At 44.1% G+C, this 16,705-nt stretch overlaps 1 protein-coding gene across 1 annotated transcript; it reads right to left on the reverse strand.

The window, feature by feature from the left end:
- Positions 1–2,321: 2,321 nt before the first annotated feature.
- Positions 2,322–3,245, reverse strand: LOC140069999 (olfactory receptor 5AS1-like). Its single transcript, XM_072116331.1, has one exon. The coding sequence runs from the start codon at positions 3,243–3,245 to the stop codon at positions 2,322–2,324; it is 924 nt and encodes a 307-aa protein (XP_071972432.1).
- Between the last annotated feature and the right edge of the window lie 13,460 nt (positions 3,246–16,705).

Raw genomic sequence — 16,705 nt, forward strand, 5'->3', positions numbered from 1 at the left:
AGGGCGCAGTCATTCCATTGCGAGTCAGTCACATACTGTCTGAACTGGGCACAATAATCTTCTGCTGTCCGTTTTCCCTGACACAGAGATCTAAGGTGGGAAACTACAAGTGCTCGGCGGTCAGGTTCGTCATAAATCTGGCCTAAAGCAGAAAAAAAAGCGTCAAGAGAAGAACGGGATGGAGAGTCAGGTGGGAGAGAAAAGGCCCAATTTTGCGGATCCCCACGCAACAGGGAAATTACCATGCCCACTCTTTGAATCTCTGTGCCGATGAACGAGGACGTAAAGAAAAATAAAGTATACAGCCCTCCCGAAATGAAAAAAATTTCTTACGGTCACCAAAAAACACGTCAGGGAGAGGAACCTTAGGATCAGGTGTGGGTTGCAGTGGATCCTGCGGTGATGTCTGCCATGGAACCTGCATAGATTCCTGAATTTGGAGACGGGAGGCTAGATCCTGAACAAGCTGAGTTAGGGTCTGGACCTGAGTGACCACAGCTGACAAAGGCTCCATGGGAGGAGAGAATGTAGAAGGTCGGATACAGGATGCAGACCTATGTGTGGCCAGTGTTTCTGTTAAGATTGGTACACAAAAGACAGGGGATAGTGTGCCCTGAGCTTGCCCCAACCTCTGTCCCTTCCTATAGCCCCCCCACGCTAAACCCACGCTGAAGTTAAAGTAATAAGCAATTTTGGGGAACTCAGGTGTACTACACAACTCATACTAAATCAATATGAAAAAGTGTGGTTAGATTGGGAGACTTTCATTGATAAGTTTGCAGATTTATATGTTCATTAAAAAGTTACACCTTACGCAGCTCTCATACATAAGCAGATAAGCTTACATAAGCAGATAAGCAGATCCCAGCCCCTCTTTGTCTACAGAGTATGTATAAAATGTTTTATACGGATCATACAGTTCAAAATTTCTCTTTATACTTCCCATCTGTTCCCCCTAATATATATTTAAAAAAATCTTCCAAAAATTAAAAAATTTACAAAACGTATATTACCGCCTCTTTTACTAAAAACTATACTTTTACAAAACGGTTCTCTCTTTTTTTAAATTTTCTATTTCCTTTTCATTACGGATAGTGTTAAAGTTAGAATTGAGGTTACGGTTTACCCTAATGCTAACCCTAGCCTTAATACTAACCCTAATTTTAAAGCCTAACTGTAAAGCTATAGTGATTCCCCCACTTTGCCTACTTTGTGCTGCTCACCATTTTTCTTTCGAAAGTTATGGCATTTTCTGTTCTGAAAGTCTTTCATAACAGAGGTGAAGTGGGCGGAGACTACTGTTAGTCTATGCCCTCAAGCTGAGGCCAGTTAGCTTGCCCGCAGATCTCAAGATGCCTGGTGTTCCCTCTCAAAATAATTTAGTATTAAATACATTTAGTTTCCCACAAGTAAATCCACTGAACACTGCACAGTGCACACACAGGATGTATATGGTAACAGCCTTGTAGCTTCCATCACATGGAGGAGCAGGGGACATGGAATAAGTGGTAGACATCTATGACATGACATCTATGTCTGTGCTGTGTGAGCACTAAGGGTTATTAGGTTATCTGCACAGAGCTGATATTGCCGATAACAAGGTGAGGAAGGGTGCAGCATGAGGTGCAGAGAAAGACTTAGAGAAAGTTCTGTAGAATCACAAACTGGGATGGAAGGACTGATAGGGAACAGGGGAGATCTTGTACCTCACTATTCTGTGCAGGAAACATCTGCATTCATACATCCAGCTCTGCTTCATAAACTGTCACATGACCTTCTCCTCTGTGAACAGAGAGCAGAAGCTCCTCCCTTCCTATGAAATGGTAGATTTGTTTATCGGATGTTTATCTAATTTTTATAACAATATACGCCAAGATTTCAGCATTATACAGTTATAACAATTATGCTAACCAGTCTGGGGTTCTTCACTGGAGCACCATGTCTTTATAATTTATTCACTACCCGGTTATGATATAAATTCCGCCTGGCCCTGAGGCCAACCTGCTCCATGGTAGATGTACTTTAAGTTTAATGCATTCAGAACTCTTCTCTTTACTGTAATATACGGTAGATCTGTGTATATGACTGGTTGAATTTTTTTAAACCTTCAAATCAAAATTCTTTTACCATTGTGAGGTAGATGGCTTGAATACAAATATTAATATATAGAATGATCACTTCTATTAAATCTGTATAGTTACTAAAGCTTTACTATCTAACTATCTGTAGATGAAACAACCAACCAGGTTTCTCTTATTGATTATATTGATATGTGAGATCGGTCTAAAAACCCAAATTTCTGCCTTTTAATGGTTCTCCGCCTACTTTTTAAGCTTCATTTTGATCGTATTGATAACATCCTTGTTCCTCATGCTGTAAATGATGGGATTCAGCATTGGAGTCACAGCTGTATATATAAGGGATACGGCCTTGTCTACCTCCGGAGAGTAAGCAGATGGAGGTCTTAGATACAAGGACATAATAGTCCCATAATAGATAGACACTACTATGAGGTGAGACGCACACGTGGAGAACGTTTTTTGTCTGCCTTGAGAAGAAGAAATCTTCAAAATATTGGAGATGATTTGGATGTATGAGATTAGAATCAGAGAAAATGCTGCCACGACTAGGATAAAGGCTGCGATCAACTTCATGAATTCATTGATCCAAGGGTCTTTGCAGGACATTTGAAAGAATGGAGGCAACTCACAGAAGAAGTGGTTGACCTGATGGGACCTACAGAAGGGTAGACGGAAGGCGAGGCCCACATGAACGGCTGTGTTAATGAAACATGAACCCCATGATCCAATGGCTATATAGGCGCACACTGTCCTACTCATGATATTCATATAGTGCAAAGGCAAACAAATGGCCACGTATCTATCATAAGCCATGACGGCAAGTATTACGCACTCAGTTGCTCCTAATGTCAAATGGAAATACATCTGAAGAGCACATCCCAACAGAGAAATACTTCTGTCTCTGGACAAAGTATTGATGAGAAGCCTGGGGACGATGGTGGATGAGAAGCAGATGTCAAGTACGGAGAGATTACTTAGGAAGAAGTACATGGGGGTGTGGAGCTTCGGGTTGATCCTCACCACAATAATCACTAGAAAATTTCCTAATAATGTTATCAGATACATCACCAAGAAAACAATAAAGTAGATGATCTGAAGATACAGGACATTAGAAAGACCAAGGAGGATGAATGTTCCTGGAGATGTTTGATTTGAGTCCTCCATTACATTTAGTGTTACTGGAATAAAATAATAAAAATATCACGTTTGGAGATCTAACATATTTGTATGTTTGATTTTAGTTTAGTGAGAGGCAATTTATATCATATTATAGCAAAATAAACCCAACACATCTCCTTCACACGAAAAACATGCACTATTAGGACTTTCATTTTATTTGATTCATGATTTCTACAAACAATGAGCAAGTAACCAAACAAAGAAATGCATAAAGCAACGTGGTCACCAACCCATCCCAAAGGCACGCCTACGTTTCACTAGCATCTTCATGTTTAAAGATACTGGGGCTTATTTACTAAGGGTTTTCCGACTTTTCAGGGATTGTGCCACCAGGACAGGCATTTAGAAGGGCATTGTGTCGCACGTGATCGGATTTTGGGTCAATCGCGCCGGCTTTCATGTGGCACAAATCGGGGATGGGCCTTCGGGAGATCCAACACATTCGGACAAACTGTGGGATTTCACTTTAAAATTGTGTTGCAAGCCAAGCACTTACTTGCAACGGGAAGAAGATGGTGAACTCCGGCAGACCTGAGCGGGGGGTGACACATGCAGGATATCGGGTACATGATCTCTGTGGATTGGGGCACAGGGCATTATCGTCGGACACTCTGGATTGGTGGAACGCGCAGGACCAGGTAAGCAAATGTGCCCCACTGTGTCCTACCTCAATACCTGGACCATATAAGCAATAAGGAGTGATTGGCTATATGTGCAGTAACCGTATAGATATACTACAAATCTTAATAATCAGCCTTCATTTAAGTCTATTCTGTCAAGACTATCACAACCCAGAAGCCTTTGTCACTCATTCATGAATAACCTAACAATAGAGAAGGGGTCATTTATCTTTATCTTTTCGCAAATTAAATTTATCATTTCAAATTGTCTAAATTTTGCAAATTTTTTGGGCGCAAAAAACTCCAAGTGTAACCATACTTAAGAAAAACTTAGAAAATGGAAAGAAGTGACTTGAGACATTTGTGCGACATTTTTACGACTTTTGTAAAAGTACAGACTCAATTAAAAAAAACTTTATGAAAAGTAGAATATTGGTGCACATTTAATTACCCGATCCCTGCGTGATCCCCGATTCCGACTGTCCGACGAGTATGCACTCTGCTGCGATTAGAGATGAGCGAACATACTCGTCCGAGCTTGATGCTCGATCGAGCATTAGCGTACTCGTAACTGCTCGTTGCTCGGACGAGTATTTCGCCCGCTCGAGAAAATGGCAGCTCCCGCCGTTTTGCTTTTTGGCGGCCAGAAACAGAGCCAATCACAAGCCAGGAGACTCTGCACTCCACCCAGCATGACGTGGTACCCTTACACGTAGATAGCAGTGGTTGGCTGGCCAGATCAGGTGACCCTGGGATAGACTAGCCGCTGCCCGCGCTGCTCGGATCATTCTCTGTCTGGATGCCGCTAGGGAGAGAGCTGCTGCTGCTCAGGGAAAGCGTTAGGGTGTTCTATTAGCTTACTGTTAGGCAGGAGTGATTCTTAAAGAACCCAACAGCCCTTCTTAGGGCTACAATAACGTTATAATTTTTTTTTTTTTATTTGCAGCTAGTACCATATTGTGAGGAATTAGCAGGGGGACTTGCTACCGTTGTGTTTAGCTCTTAGTGACACACATATCCACCTCAAACACCAAAGTGGGAAAATTTATTAGGGGTTTGAGTAGAATTAGGCACAGTCTGCCAGTTTCTTTTTATTTTACGTTTATTTTTTTCATAACTCAGCGTCATCTCATCTGGCATAGTAGTGTGCTGTAATACTTGGCTAGAAAATAGCCATAGGAGAATACAAACGTCTTAATTACACCTGCAGTAGCGTTATATATATTTGATTTCTGGTTGATCTGCTGGTGGCTGTACTTGCTGCAGTGCATCTACTATCAAATTGGGAGCATTTTGGAGTCAGACTTGCGACCACTGTGTTTTAGTGACGCACATATCCATCGCAAAGACCGAAGTGGGAAAATTTATTAGGGCCCGGGGTTGTATTTCAATTAGGCACAGTCTGCCAGTTTCTTTTTATTTTACGTTTATTTTTTTCATAACTCAGCGTCATCTCATCTGGCATAGTAGTGTGCTGTAATACTTGGCTAGAAAATAGCCATAGGAGAATACAAACGTCTTAATTACGCCTGCAGTAGCGTTATATATATTTGATTTCTGGTTGATCTGCTGGTGGCTGTACTTGCTGCAGTGCATCTACTATCAAATTGGGAGCAATTTGGAGTCAGACTTGCGACCACTGTGTTTTAGTGACGCACATATCCATCGCAAAGACCGAAGTGGGAAAATTTATTAGGGCCCGGGGTTGTATTTCAATTAGGCACAGTCTGCCAGTTTCTTTTTATTTTACGTTTATTTTTTTCATAACTCAGCGTCATCTCATCTGGCATAGTAGTGTGCTGTAATACTTGGCTAGAAAATAGCCATAGGAGAATACAAACGTCTTAATTACGCCTGCAGTAGCGTTATATATATTTGATTTCTGGTTGATCTGCTGGTGGCTGTACTTGCTGCAGTGCATCTACTATCAAATTGGGAGCAATTTGGAGTCAGACTTGCGACCACTGTGTTTTAGTGACGCACATATCCATCGCAAAGACCGAAGTGGGAAAATTTATTAGGGCCCGGGGTTGTATTTCAATTAGGCACAGTCTGCCAGTTTCTTTGTATTTTACGTTTATTTTTTTCATAACTCAGCGTCATCTCATCTGGCATAGTAGTGTGCTGTTATACTTGGCTAGAAAATAGCCATAGGAGAATACAAACGTCTTAATTACGCCTACAGTAGCGTTATATATATTTGATTTCTGGTTGATCTGCTGGTGGCTGTACTTGCTGCAGTGCATCTACTATCAAATTGGGAGCAATTTGGAGTCAGACTTGCGACCACTGTGTTTTAGTGACGCACATATCCATCGCAAAGACTGAAGTGGGAAAATTTATTAGGGCCCGGGGTTGTATTTCAACTAGGCACAGTCTGCCATTTCCTTTTTTATTTTACGCTTATTTTTTTCATAACTCAGCGTCATCTCATCTGGCATAGTAGTGTGCTGTAATACTTGGCTAGAAAATAGCCATAGCAATAGGATAGCATCGTTTGGTTTTAAAAACTAAAAAACACAAAAAAAAAAAAAAAAAAAAAAGTTAAAAAAAAAATACAAGTTATAACTCTCATTTTCAAAATGTTTAACCCGAGGGCTAGGGGTAGAGGACGAGGGCGGGGACGTGGGCGTCCAACTACTGCAGGGGTCAGAGGCCGTGGTCCTGGGCGGGGTGAGACACCACCTGCTTATGAGGGAGCAGGGGAACGCCGCAGAGCTACACTCCCTAGGTTCATGTCTGAAGTTACTGGGACTCGTGGTAGAGCACTGTTGAGGCCAGAACAGTGCGAACAGGTGATGTCGTGGATTGCCGACAATGCTTCGAGCAATTTGTCCACCAGTCAGTCTTCCACGCAGTCCACCCATGTCACCGAAATCGGCACTCCTCCAGCTCCTGCACCTCAGCCTCCTCCCCCCCAGTCTGCCCCCTCCAAGCAAAATTTGCCATTTGAACCGGCATACTCTGAGGAACTGTTTTCTGGACCCTTCCCACAGTCACAAACCACTTGTCCGGTTGCTGATGAGCAATTTTCTGATGCCCAGGTTTTCCACCAGTCGCAGTCTGTGGGTGATGATGACCTTGTTGACGTAGTGGAAGAAGTGTGTAAAGAGGTGTCCGACGATGAGGAGACACGGTTGTCAGACAGTGGGGAAGTTGTTGTCAGGGCAGGAAGTCCGAGGGGGGAGCAGACTGAGGGATCGGAGGATGATGAGGTGACAGACCCAAGCTGGGTTGAGAGGCCGGGTGAACACAGTGCTTCTGAGACGGAGGAGAGTCCTCGACCAGAACAGGTTGGAAGAGGCAGTGGTGGGGCCAGACGGAGAGGCAGGGCCAGAGCTGGTGCATCAGCGCCAAATGTGTCAACTAGTGAAGCTCCCGTGGTGAGGGCTCCTGCGGCGAGGGCTAGATTTTCAGAAGTCTGGAGGTTCTTTAAGGAAACACCGGATGACCGACGGACTGTGGTGTGCCACATTTGCCAAACCAGGATCAGCAGGGGTTCCACCACTACTAGCTTAACTACCACCAGTATGCGCAGGCATATGAATGCTAAACACCCCACTCAGTGGCAACAAGCGCGTTCACCTCCGGCCGTGCACACCACTGCTCCTTCCCCTGTGTCAGCTGATAGTCAGCCCCCTGCCCAGGACCCTGCCACAAAAACCCCATCGTCACCTCCACGATCCTCCACAGCATCCACCAGCGTTCAGCTCTCCATACCCCAGACGCTGGAGCGGAAACGCAAATATAGTGCAACCCACCCGCACGCCCAAGCCCTTAATGTGCACATTTCCAGATTGCTAAGCCTGGAGATGCTGCCCTATAGGCTAGTAGAGACCGAGGCCTTTCGCAGCCTCATGGCGGCGGCCGCCCCTCGGTATTCGGTCCCCAGCCGCCACTACTTTTCCCGATGTGCCGTCCCAGCCCTGCACCAGCACGTGTCAGACAACATAATCCGTGCCCTGACCAACGCCGTTTCTGACAAGGTCCACCTGACCACGGACACGTGGACGAGTGCTGCCGGGCAGGGCCACTATATATCTCTGACGGCACATTGGGTTAACTTGGTGGAGGCTGGGACCGAGTGTGACCCTGCGGCTGGTCATATACTGCCGACGCCGAGGATTGCGGGGCCTACCTCGGTCCAGGTGTTTGAGGCCTACTATGCCTCCTCCTCCTCCCACCCCTCCTCCACCTCCTCCTCCGAACGACCATCCGTGGGCATGGCGCCATCAGTCGGTAGCTCTAGGCACAGCAGCAGTGCCGTCGCTAAGCGACAGCAGGCGGTGCTCAAACTGCTGAGCCTAGGCGATAAAAGGCACACCGCCCAAGAACTATTACAGGGCATCACGGCGCAGACTGATCTGTGGCTGGCACCGCTGAACCTGAAGCCAGGCATGGTTGTGTGTGACAACGGCCGTAACCTGGTGGCGGCTCTGCAACTCGGCAGACTGACACATGTGCCATGCCTGGCCCATGTGTTAAATCTGATAGTTCAGCGTTTCCTCAAGACATACCCCAATCTGTCTGATTTGCTCACGAAGGTGCGCCGCATCTGTGCGCATTTCAGGAAGTCCAGCACAGATGCTGCCACTCTCAGGGCAGCGCAGCGCCGCCTCCAACTGCCCGCTCACCGACTGTTGTGCGACGTGCCCACGAGGTGGAATTCAACACTGACCATGTTATCCAGAGTTTACCAGCAGCGCCGAGCGATTGTAGACTGCCAGATGTCAACTTCCACCAGAACTGGTAGTCAGGTCAGTCAGCTTCCTCAAGTCTACAATGAGGAGTGGACGTGGATGTCTGATATCTGTCAGGTGCTGAGTAACTTTGAGGAGTCAACACAGATGGTCAGTGGCGATGCCGCCATCATCAGCCTCACCATCCCGCTGCTTGGCCCGTTGAAAAACTCTCTGGTCAGCATGAAGTCGGAAGCTTTGCGCTCCTCACAAGAGACAGGGGAAGAAGATTCCCTTGTTGATAGCCAAAGCACCCTTAGGTCTGTTTCTCAGCGCATATCGGAGGAGGTGGAGGTGGAGGAGGATGAGGAGGAAGAGGAGGAGAATGTTGGCGAGACACAAGAGGGGACCATTGTTGAGTCCTACACTGTTGAGCGTGTATGGGCAGAAGAAGAGGAGTTGGAGGAGTTGGAGGAGGAGGAAATGGACAGTCAGGCCAGTGAGGGGAGTGAATTCTTACGCGTTGGTACTCTGGCGCATATGGCAGATTTCATGCTAGGCTGCCTATCCCGTGACCCTCGCGTTCAAAGAATTTATTCCAGCACCGATTACTGGGTGTTCACTCTCCTGGACCCACGGTACAAGCAAAATCTTTCCACTCTCATCCCTGGAGAGGAAAGGAGTGTGAGAATGCATGAATACCAGCAGGCCCTGGTGCACAAGCTGAAACAGTATTTCCCTTCTGACAGCGCTAGCGGCAGAGTGCGTAGTTCTGCGGGACAAGTAGCGAGGGAGAGTAGGCGAGCAGGCAGCTTGTCCAGCACTGGCAAGGGTACGCTTTACAAGGCTTTTGCCAGCTTTATGTCACCCCAGCAAGACACTGTCACCTGTCCCCAGTCTCGGCAGAGTAGGGCTGATCTTTACAGAAAGATGGTGAGGGAGTACGTAGCTGACCATACCATCGTCCTAAATGATCACACAGCTCCCTACAACTACTGGGTTTCAAAGCTGGACATGTGGCACGAACTGGCGCTCTACGCCTTGGAGGTTCTTGCCTGCCCTGCCGCTAGCGTCTTGTCAGAGCGGGTTTTCAGTGCAGCTGGTGGCATCATCACCGATAAGCGTACACGCCTGTCGACTGACAGCGCTGACAGGCTGACGCTTATCAAGATGAATAAAGCATGGATTTCTCCTAATTTCAAATCTCCAGCAGGTGAAGGAAGCTCAACCTGAATAATTTATCCACTCCTCCTCCTCCTCATTTTCCTCCTTCTCCTCCTCTTTCTACAGTAAAGCAGAGGAAACTGGCTGTTTTTTGACAGGGCCCACTGGCTCTAGGTATAGTACTTTATGCATTTAATTTTTCTGGAGGGCCACCGACACGGTCCTCTGTTTTAAACAATTTTTGGGAGTGCCACATACAGGCACTCAATCTATTCAATTTTTCTGGAGGGCCACCTTTCCGGTCCTCTGTTTTAAACAATTTTTTGGGACTGCCACATACAGGCACTCAATCTATTCCATTTTTCTGGAGGGCCACCTACCTGCTCCTCTGGTTTAAAAACTTTTTTGGACTGCCACATACAGGCACTCAATCTATTCCATTTTTCTGGAGGGCCACCTACCTGCTCCTCTGGTTTAAAAACTTTTTTGGACTGCCACATACAGGCACTCAATCTATTCCATTTTTCTGGAGGGCCACCTACCTGCTCCTCTGGTTTGAAAACTTTTTTGGACTGCCACATACAGGCACTCAATCTATTCCATTTTTCTGGAGGGCCACCTACCTGCTCCTCTGGTTTGAAAACTTTTTTGGACTGCCACATACAGGCACTCAATCTATTCCATTTTTCTGGAGGGCCACCTACCTGCTCCTCTGGTTTGAAAACTTTTTTGGACTGCCACATACAGGCACTCAATCTATTCCATTTTTCTGGAGGGCCACCTACCTGCTCCTCTGGTTTGAAAACTTTTTTGGACTGCCACATACAGGCACTCAATCTATTCCATTTTTCTGGAGGGCCACCTACCTGCTCCTCTGGTTTAAAAACTTTTTTGGACTGCCACATACAGGCACTCAATCTATTCCATTTTTCTGGAGGGCCACCTACCTGCTCCTCTGGTTTGAAAACTTTTTTGGACTGCCACATACAGGCACTCAATCTATTCCATTTTTCTGGAGGGCCACCTACCTGCTCCTCTGGTTTGAAAACTTTTTTGGACTGCCACATACAGGCACTCAATCTATTCCATTTTTCTGGAGGGCCACCTACCTGCTCCTCTGGTTTGAAAACTTTTTTGGACTGCCACATACAGGCACTCAATCTATTCCATTTTTCTGGAGGGCCACCTACCTGCTCCTCTGGTTTGAAAAATTTTTTGGACTGCCACATACAGGCACTCAATCTATTCCATTTTTCTGGAGGGCCACCTACCTGCTCCTCTGGTTTGAAAAATTTTTTGGACTGCCACATACAGGCACTATCCAAATTGAATTGTCTCCATAGCAGCCTCCACACGTTGTCTCCATTGCTACCTCCAAAAGTCGTCCATATAGCTGCCTCCATACATCGTCCCTTTATCAAACGAGGTGTGTCAGGCCGAAATTTGGGTTGTTTTCATGGATTCCACATCAAAGTTGTTAACTTTGTCGCCACCCTGCTGTGTTATCCACAAAATACACTGGCAAACTTTTACCATTTACGGATATTATTTCAGCGCTTCTTGCGCATCTGTTTACATTCCCCTCACCCGCCATATCCTAAACTTATGAGAACGCTACTACACTTGATCTTATACAAAAGGTTCTTAGAAGTGCTGTTTGGGGAGTAGCCTAGAGACAGGGGCTTGGATTGGCGAAAGCTCGCCTAGCAGCGGAGCGCCAGCTCCATGCGCATCATGCGCTTCTTGCGCATCTGTTTACATTCCCCTCACCCGCCATATCCTAAACTTATAAGAACGCTACTACACTTGATCTTATACAAAAGGTTCTTAGAAGTGCTGTTTGGGGAGTAGCCTAGAGACAGGGGCTTGGATTGGCGAAAGCTCGCCTAGCAGCGGAGCGCCAGCTCCATGCGCATCATGCGCTTCTTGCGCATCTGTTTACATTCCCCTCACCCGCCATATCCCAAACTTATAAGAACGCTACTACACTTAACTTGGTGCAGGCTGGGACCGAGTCTGACCCTGGGGCTGGTCATATACTGCCGACGCAGAGGATTGCGGGGCCTACCTCGGTCCAGGTCTCAAAGGCCTACTATACCTCCAAATCCTCCCACCCCTCCTCCACCTCCTCCTCCTCCGAATTACCATCCGTGGGCATGGCGCCATCAGTCGGTAGCTCTAGGCACAGCAGCAGTGCCGTTGCTAAGCGACAGCAGGCGGTGCTCAAACTGCTGAGCCTAGGTGATAAAAGGCACACCGCCCAAGAGCTATTGCAGGGCATTCCACATCAAACTTGTTAACTTTGTCGCCACCCTGCTGTGTAAGCCACAAAATATACTGGAAAACTTTTTTCATTTACGGATATTATTTCAGCGCTTCTTGCGCAGATGTTTACATTCCCCTCACCCGCCATATCCCAAACTTATAAGAACGCTACTACACTTGATCTTATCCGAAAGGTTCTTAGAAGTGCTGTTTGGGGAGTAGCCTAGAGACAGGGGCTTGGATTGGCGAAAGCTCGCCTGGCAGCGGAGCGCCAGCTCCATGCCAAGAACCAACTAACATAGTTTTAACTGCAGTACCTTTAATCTACTACTAGTTCACTGCCTCCATACATCGTCCCCTTATCAAACGAGCTGTGTCAGGCAGAATTTTGGATTGTTTTCATGGCTTCCATGTTAACTTTGTCGCCACCCTGCTGTGTAATCCACAAAATATACTGGCAAACTTTTATCATGTACCGATATTATTTGAGCGCTTCTTGCTCACCTCCTTTGGTCCCTCTCTGCCACCCATTGGTTTGAAGCCTGAGTCCATTTAGGGTATGTCGCTATGCCACTCTCTAGCCTGCTGCCGCTGCCTCTGCATGCCGTCCCCTATAGTGTCAGGGTCAATTATTGCATGTTTTAGATGCTATCTAGCTTCATTCTGTCACTCTGTCATGGCCATGCTGTTGCCCATAATTTTGGCATAATGGTGCGATTAAGCAGCCTCAGAGGCATCCATGCATGCTGCCCCTGCTGTTTCCTGTCCATTTCCGTGGTGTTTCCATCCTTTTCTGAGGTTCCCAGGTGTTTGGCCAAGCTTCCCTGTGCAGAGCCTTGGTCCCCTTGAAAAATGCTCGAGTCTCCCATTGACTTCAATGGGGTTCGTTACTCGAAACGAGCACTCGAGCATCGGGAAAAGTTCGTCTCGAATAACGAGTACCCGAGCATTTTAGTGCTCGCTCATCTCTAGCTGCGATTCATGAAGATCGCGCACCCGATATCCTGCATGTGTCGCTTCCCCGATCAGGTCTGCCGGAATTCACCTTCTTCCTCCTGGTACATGTAAGTGCATTGGATACGACACAAATTTAAATGTTAAATCCCGTGCTTAGTGCGAATCCATCAGATCATCTGACGGCCCGCCCCCCGATTTTGTGTAGCATGAAAGTCGCCGCAATTGCAAGACAATACGATCTTGTGCGACACAATAAGCCCCAATGTGTTAGATTTTTGGGCTCCGACCCCAGTTGTCTGCATTATCACTTTACCTTACCGTAGAAAAAGTAAATCTCTAGTTGGTTTTCTGTACAGATTTGGGAAAACGTCTTCAGTTAGAAACAATTATTGTTATATTTGCTCAAATCTTTATTCTTAGTTTCAGACTTCATTTGTCAAATTTGCCTTTAATTCCCTGTCCAGAGCAGATTGTTCTGCTGGAAGCTTCCTCTTTTATATATGTTACGTTATCTGGGGATTTTGGGCAACTGTGGACATTCTAGAACTGAGGGACATGGTGAAGTCTCTTGATTTCTCCGAAGAATTTGTATTCTCAAGGTATCAGTGATTTTATGTATACCTTCAGGGTTTACTTTGCACTGTACACTAATTGACAAAAACATACAGCATCGGGAAGCAGCTGTGATGATGATGTAGAGGCAGTCCCCAGGTAACGTACATGATGGGTTCTTTAGGTTTGTCCATCTTAAAGGGGTTTTGTCCACCTTAAGGGGTTTTCCAGGGGTCAGGGACAGAGTAACCCTGTTACCCTCTTTGGACTTCTATTTCCCATATCATTATCTCCAGTTTTGAGCCTGCGCCTGACCGTATGTTCCAAAGGGTCACCCACTTTATCCAAGGAATGGCCTCCCTTTACCAGGGGAAAATACAGAAGTGAAGCCCCCTGCAAAAGTTATAACAATTGTCCTAGGAGGCCATTCTTTGGTTGTATGTGCATGGATGTGCATTTGTATGTGTTATTTTTCTTTCTAAATATTTTTATTAAAATTTTGTAACAATAAATACAAACAGAAGGCCATTAGGCATTGTCACATAATACAATACAATAAATAAACTCCCTTAGTTCAACAATTCATGTGACTTTTAATCTTGTGCTCATTAGGGTTGGAGGAAGGTCCAAATGTTTATATTACTTTTACTATTGCTTTTGTGTTCTTACATACTTTACAACCAGTTGTTGTAAAATATTTCCATTATCTGAAGTTTGATTGGATGTTGTTAAGGAGATCACACTGGTTTCCGACGCCATCTTGACTACTGTCTGCCATTTTAAGTATTAGCCGGTGGTCACGCCGGGGGTCAACAAGCACTGTCCAGTTAATTTCATGATTCAAACTTCATTTTTTCCTTGTCTGCCTGTAAGGGTTTCTCCTTGACACTTGTTATAGATGATTGTTCTCCTTCTTATCTTGTTCTCTAGCATTGCTTATCCCTTGTTTTGGTTAGTAAGAAGCTTCTGGAGACATTCTCTGTACATTCTGTGAACAAGGCCTATTAATTTTCCCAGAATGTGCTGGTGAATTCATTATGGCCAATAGCATTGCAGGATTCTATTCACGCCTCTTTGATGACTTTTCTGTCCTGTTTTGATATACGACTGTGGTTGGGAAATAAACATGGAGAAGATTTTTACATGCACTAAGAGACTAACTTGTGTCTTGGTTCATGTTCAAGTTCCGGTACCGGGACAACCGTGAAAGGGTTCATTTGAAAGTCACTGTACAACATGAAGTGCGGTTAAGCCCTAGATAAAAATCTCTTAACAGATGTTATTGTCCTCTGTATAGTTGGTGCCACCAAATTTCCCACATTTGTAGCTTCCTTAAAAATTAATTTAGGATTTTCTGAAAGATAATAATTTTATCTTCTGTTCAAATTTTCCAATGTCTATATGCGATACGCCTAAAAAATTTCTATATACTGAGTTAGAATTAGGACATCTTTTAGGTTATTTTGTTTTGATTTTGTCTACGTATCATAGTTTCCTCTTTGTGAGAAGCTCTAGTCTAGACTTAAGTGTGATGGGCTGTTTAGTATTAAGTAAATGAGTATCTTAAAATCCCTTTTCTATGAATTTTTGAGGGATGGCATCGAACCAAATGAAACCATCAAAACCTGTTGACAGCTGGTTTTCACGATAAAGCTATTGCTATCAGTTGGTTTGATAAAAAAAATGTTTTTTATAATTAAATTTTCTATAATTTTCTATATCTAAAATTAAGAAAATAATAATTTTTTTTGATATCCTCAATTATTTTTTAAAGAGATTCCTCCTCTCTGACTAGATAAATATAATATTGTCTATGAACCTGCACCAAAGGATGAGGTCCACAACCAGCTCACCCATGGGGTGAATGGGTCTAACTCCCCATTTCCCCACATATCAGTTTGCATAACTGCGCGTGAACCTGGTCCCCATGGCGGTACCACATGTTTGCAGATAAAAGGAGTCCTCATATTTAAAATAATTGTGACCCAAAATGAACATAATAAATTCCCTTATATATTTAATTTGATTTTCCAATATAGTTTTAGACATTTGTAGGACATGTTCTACTGCATCACAACCTTTAGAGGGCTCAATTACTGTGTATAATGAAGTGACATCCTGTTTTCCTATGAATAAGTGTTGTTCCCACTTGATTGTATTTAGAATTTGCTAATTATGTTTAGTGTCCCTCAGATATTTTGGCAGCTCTTGAACAAATGGTTGCTAAAGGTCATCTATGCATTCTGAAAGATTAGAAGAAGAAGAAGAGTCTGATTTGTGTATCTTTGTTATATAATACATTACTGCTTTATGTGGAGTTAGATTAATTTTATGCTGTGATTCCTTTTGTTCAGTAGTTTTGTTTGTTAGTAGAGTCTGACTTAAGCTTCCTGACCTCCGGTCGAATACCATATATACTTGAGTATAAGCCTAGTTTTTCAGCACAAAAAAATGTGCTGAAAACCCAAACTCAGCTTATACTCGAGTAAAAAAAATATATAGGTTTTACCAGGTTTTTGTGGCAAAATTGGGGGCCTCGGCTTATACTTGGGTCGGTTTATACTTGAGTATATATACAGTAACTATATAGTTGTTCTTTTGTAGTGACAAATGGCATGTAGCTCCTTTAAATTGAGGTTGCAGTTGTACCTGTACCTATTTCTATTTTAATAAAATATTTTTAATTTCTAAATTATGTATGCATTTTTTATGCCAATAAATGTGTTAAATTTGTTAAATTTTACAGTAGGGGCAAATTTTTAAACACATATGTAGTAAGATATCCTCTCCTTCAGTTAGAGTGTAATTACTTAAATTATATATATTTTATCCTAAGTTAAAGAAATGATTATTGTTAGATTTCCTCATAGATTTATTTATGTTTTTTTCTAATAAACTAATTATGTGATGAAGAAATTCATCAGTTTGCATTTGAATCCTAAATTCCTTTTTTATAAAGCAAGAAATGTTGGAAATTTGGTTGCACCAACTATACAGAGGACAATACCACCCAATCAAACCCTCTGATAATGGACATTTGCTACAACAACCAGGGTTCTTTCCCTGCCGCCATTGTTGTATATGTAAGGACACAAAAGCAAAAAAAGTTATAAAAACATTCGGACCTCCCAACAAGCCTAATGAGCCAAGGGTAGAAAGTCACATGAGTTGTAGAACCAGGAAAGTTATTTATTGTATTATGTGTCCA

The sequence above is a fragment of the Engystomops pustulosus genome, chromosome 7, assembly GCF_040894005.1.
Source record: "Engystomops pustulosus chromosome 7, aEngPut4.maternal, whole genome shotgun sequence".
Lineage (NCBI taxonomy): Eukaryota > Metazoa > Chordata > Amphibia > Anura > Leptodactylidae > Engystomops > Engystomops pustulosus.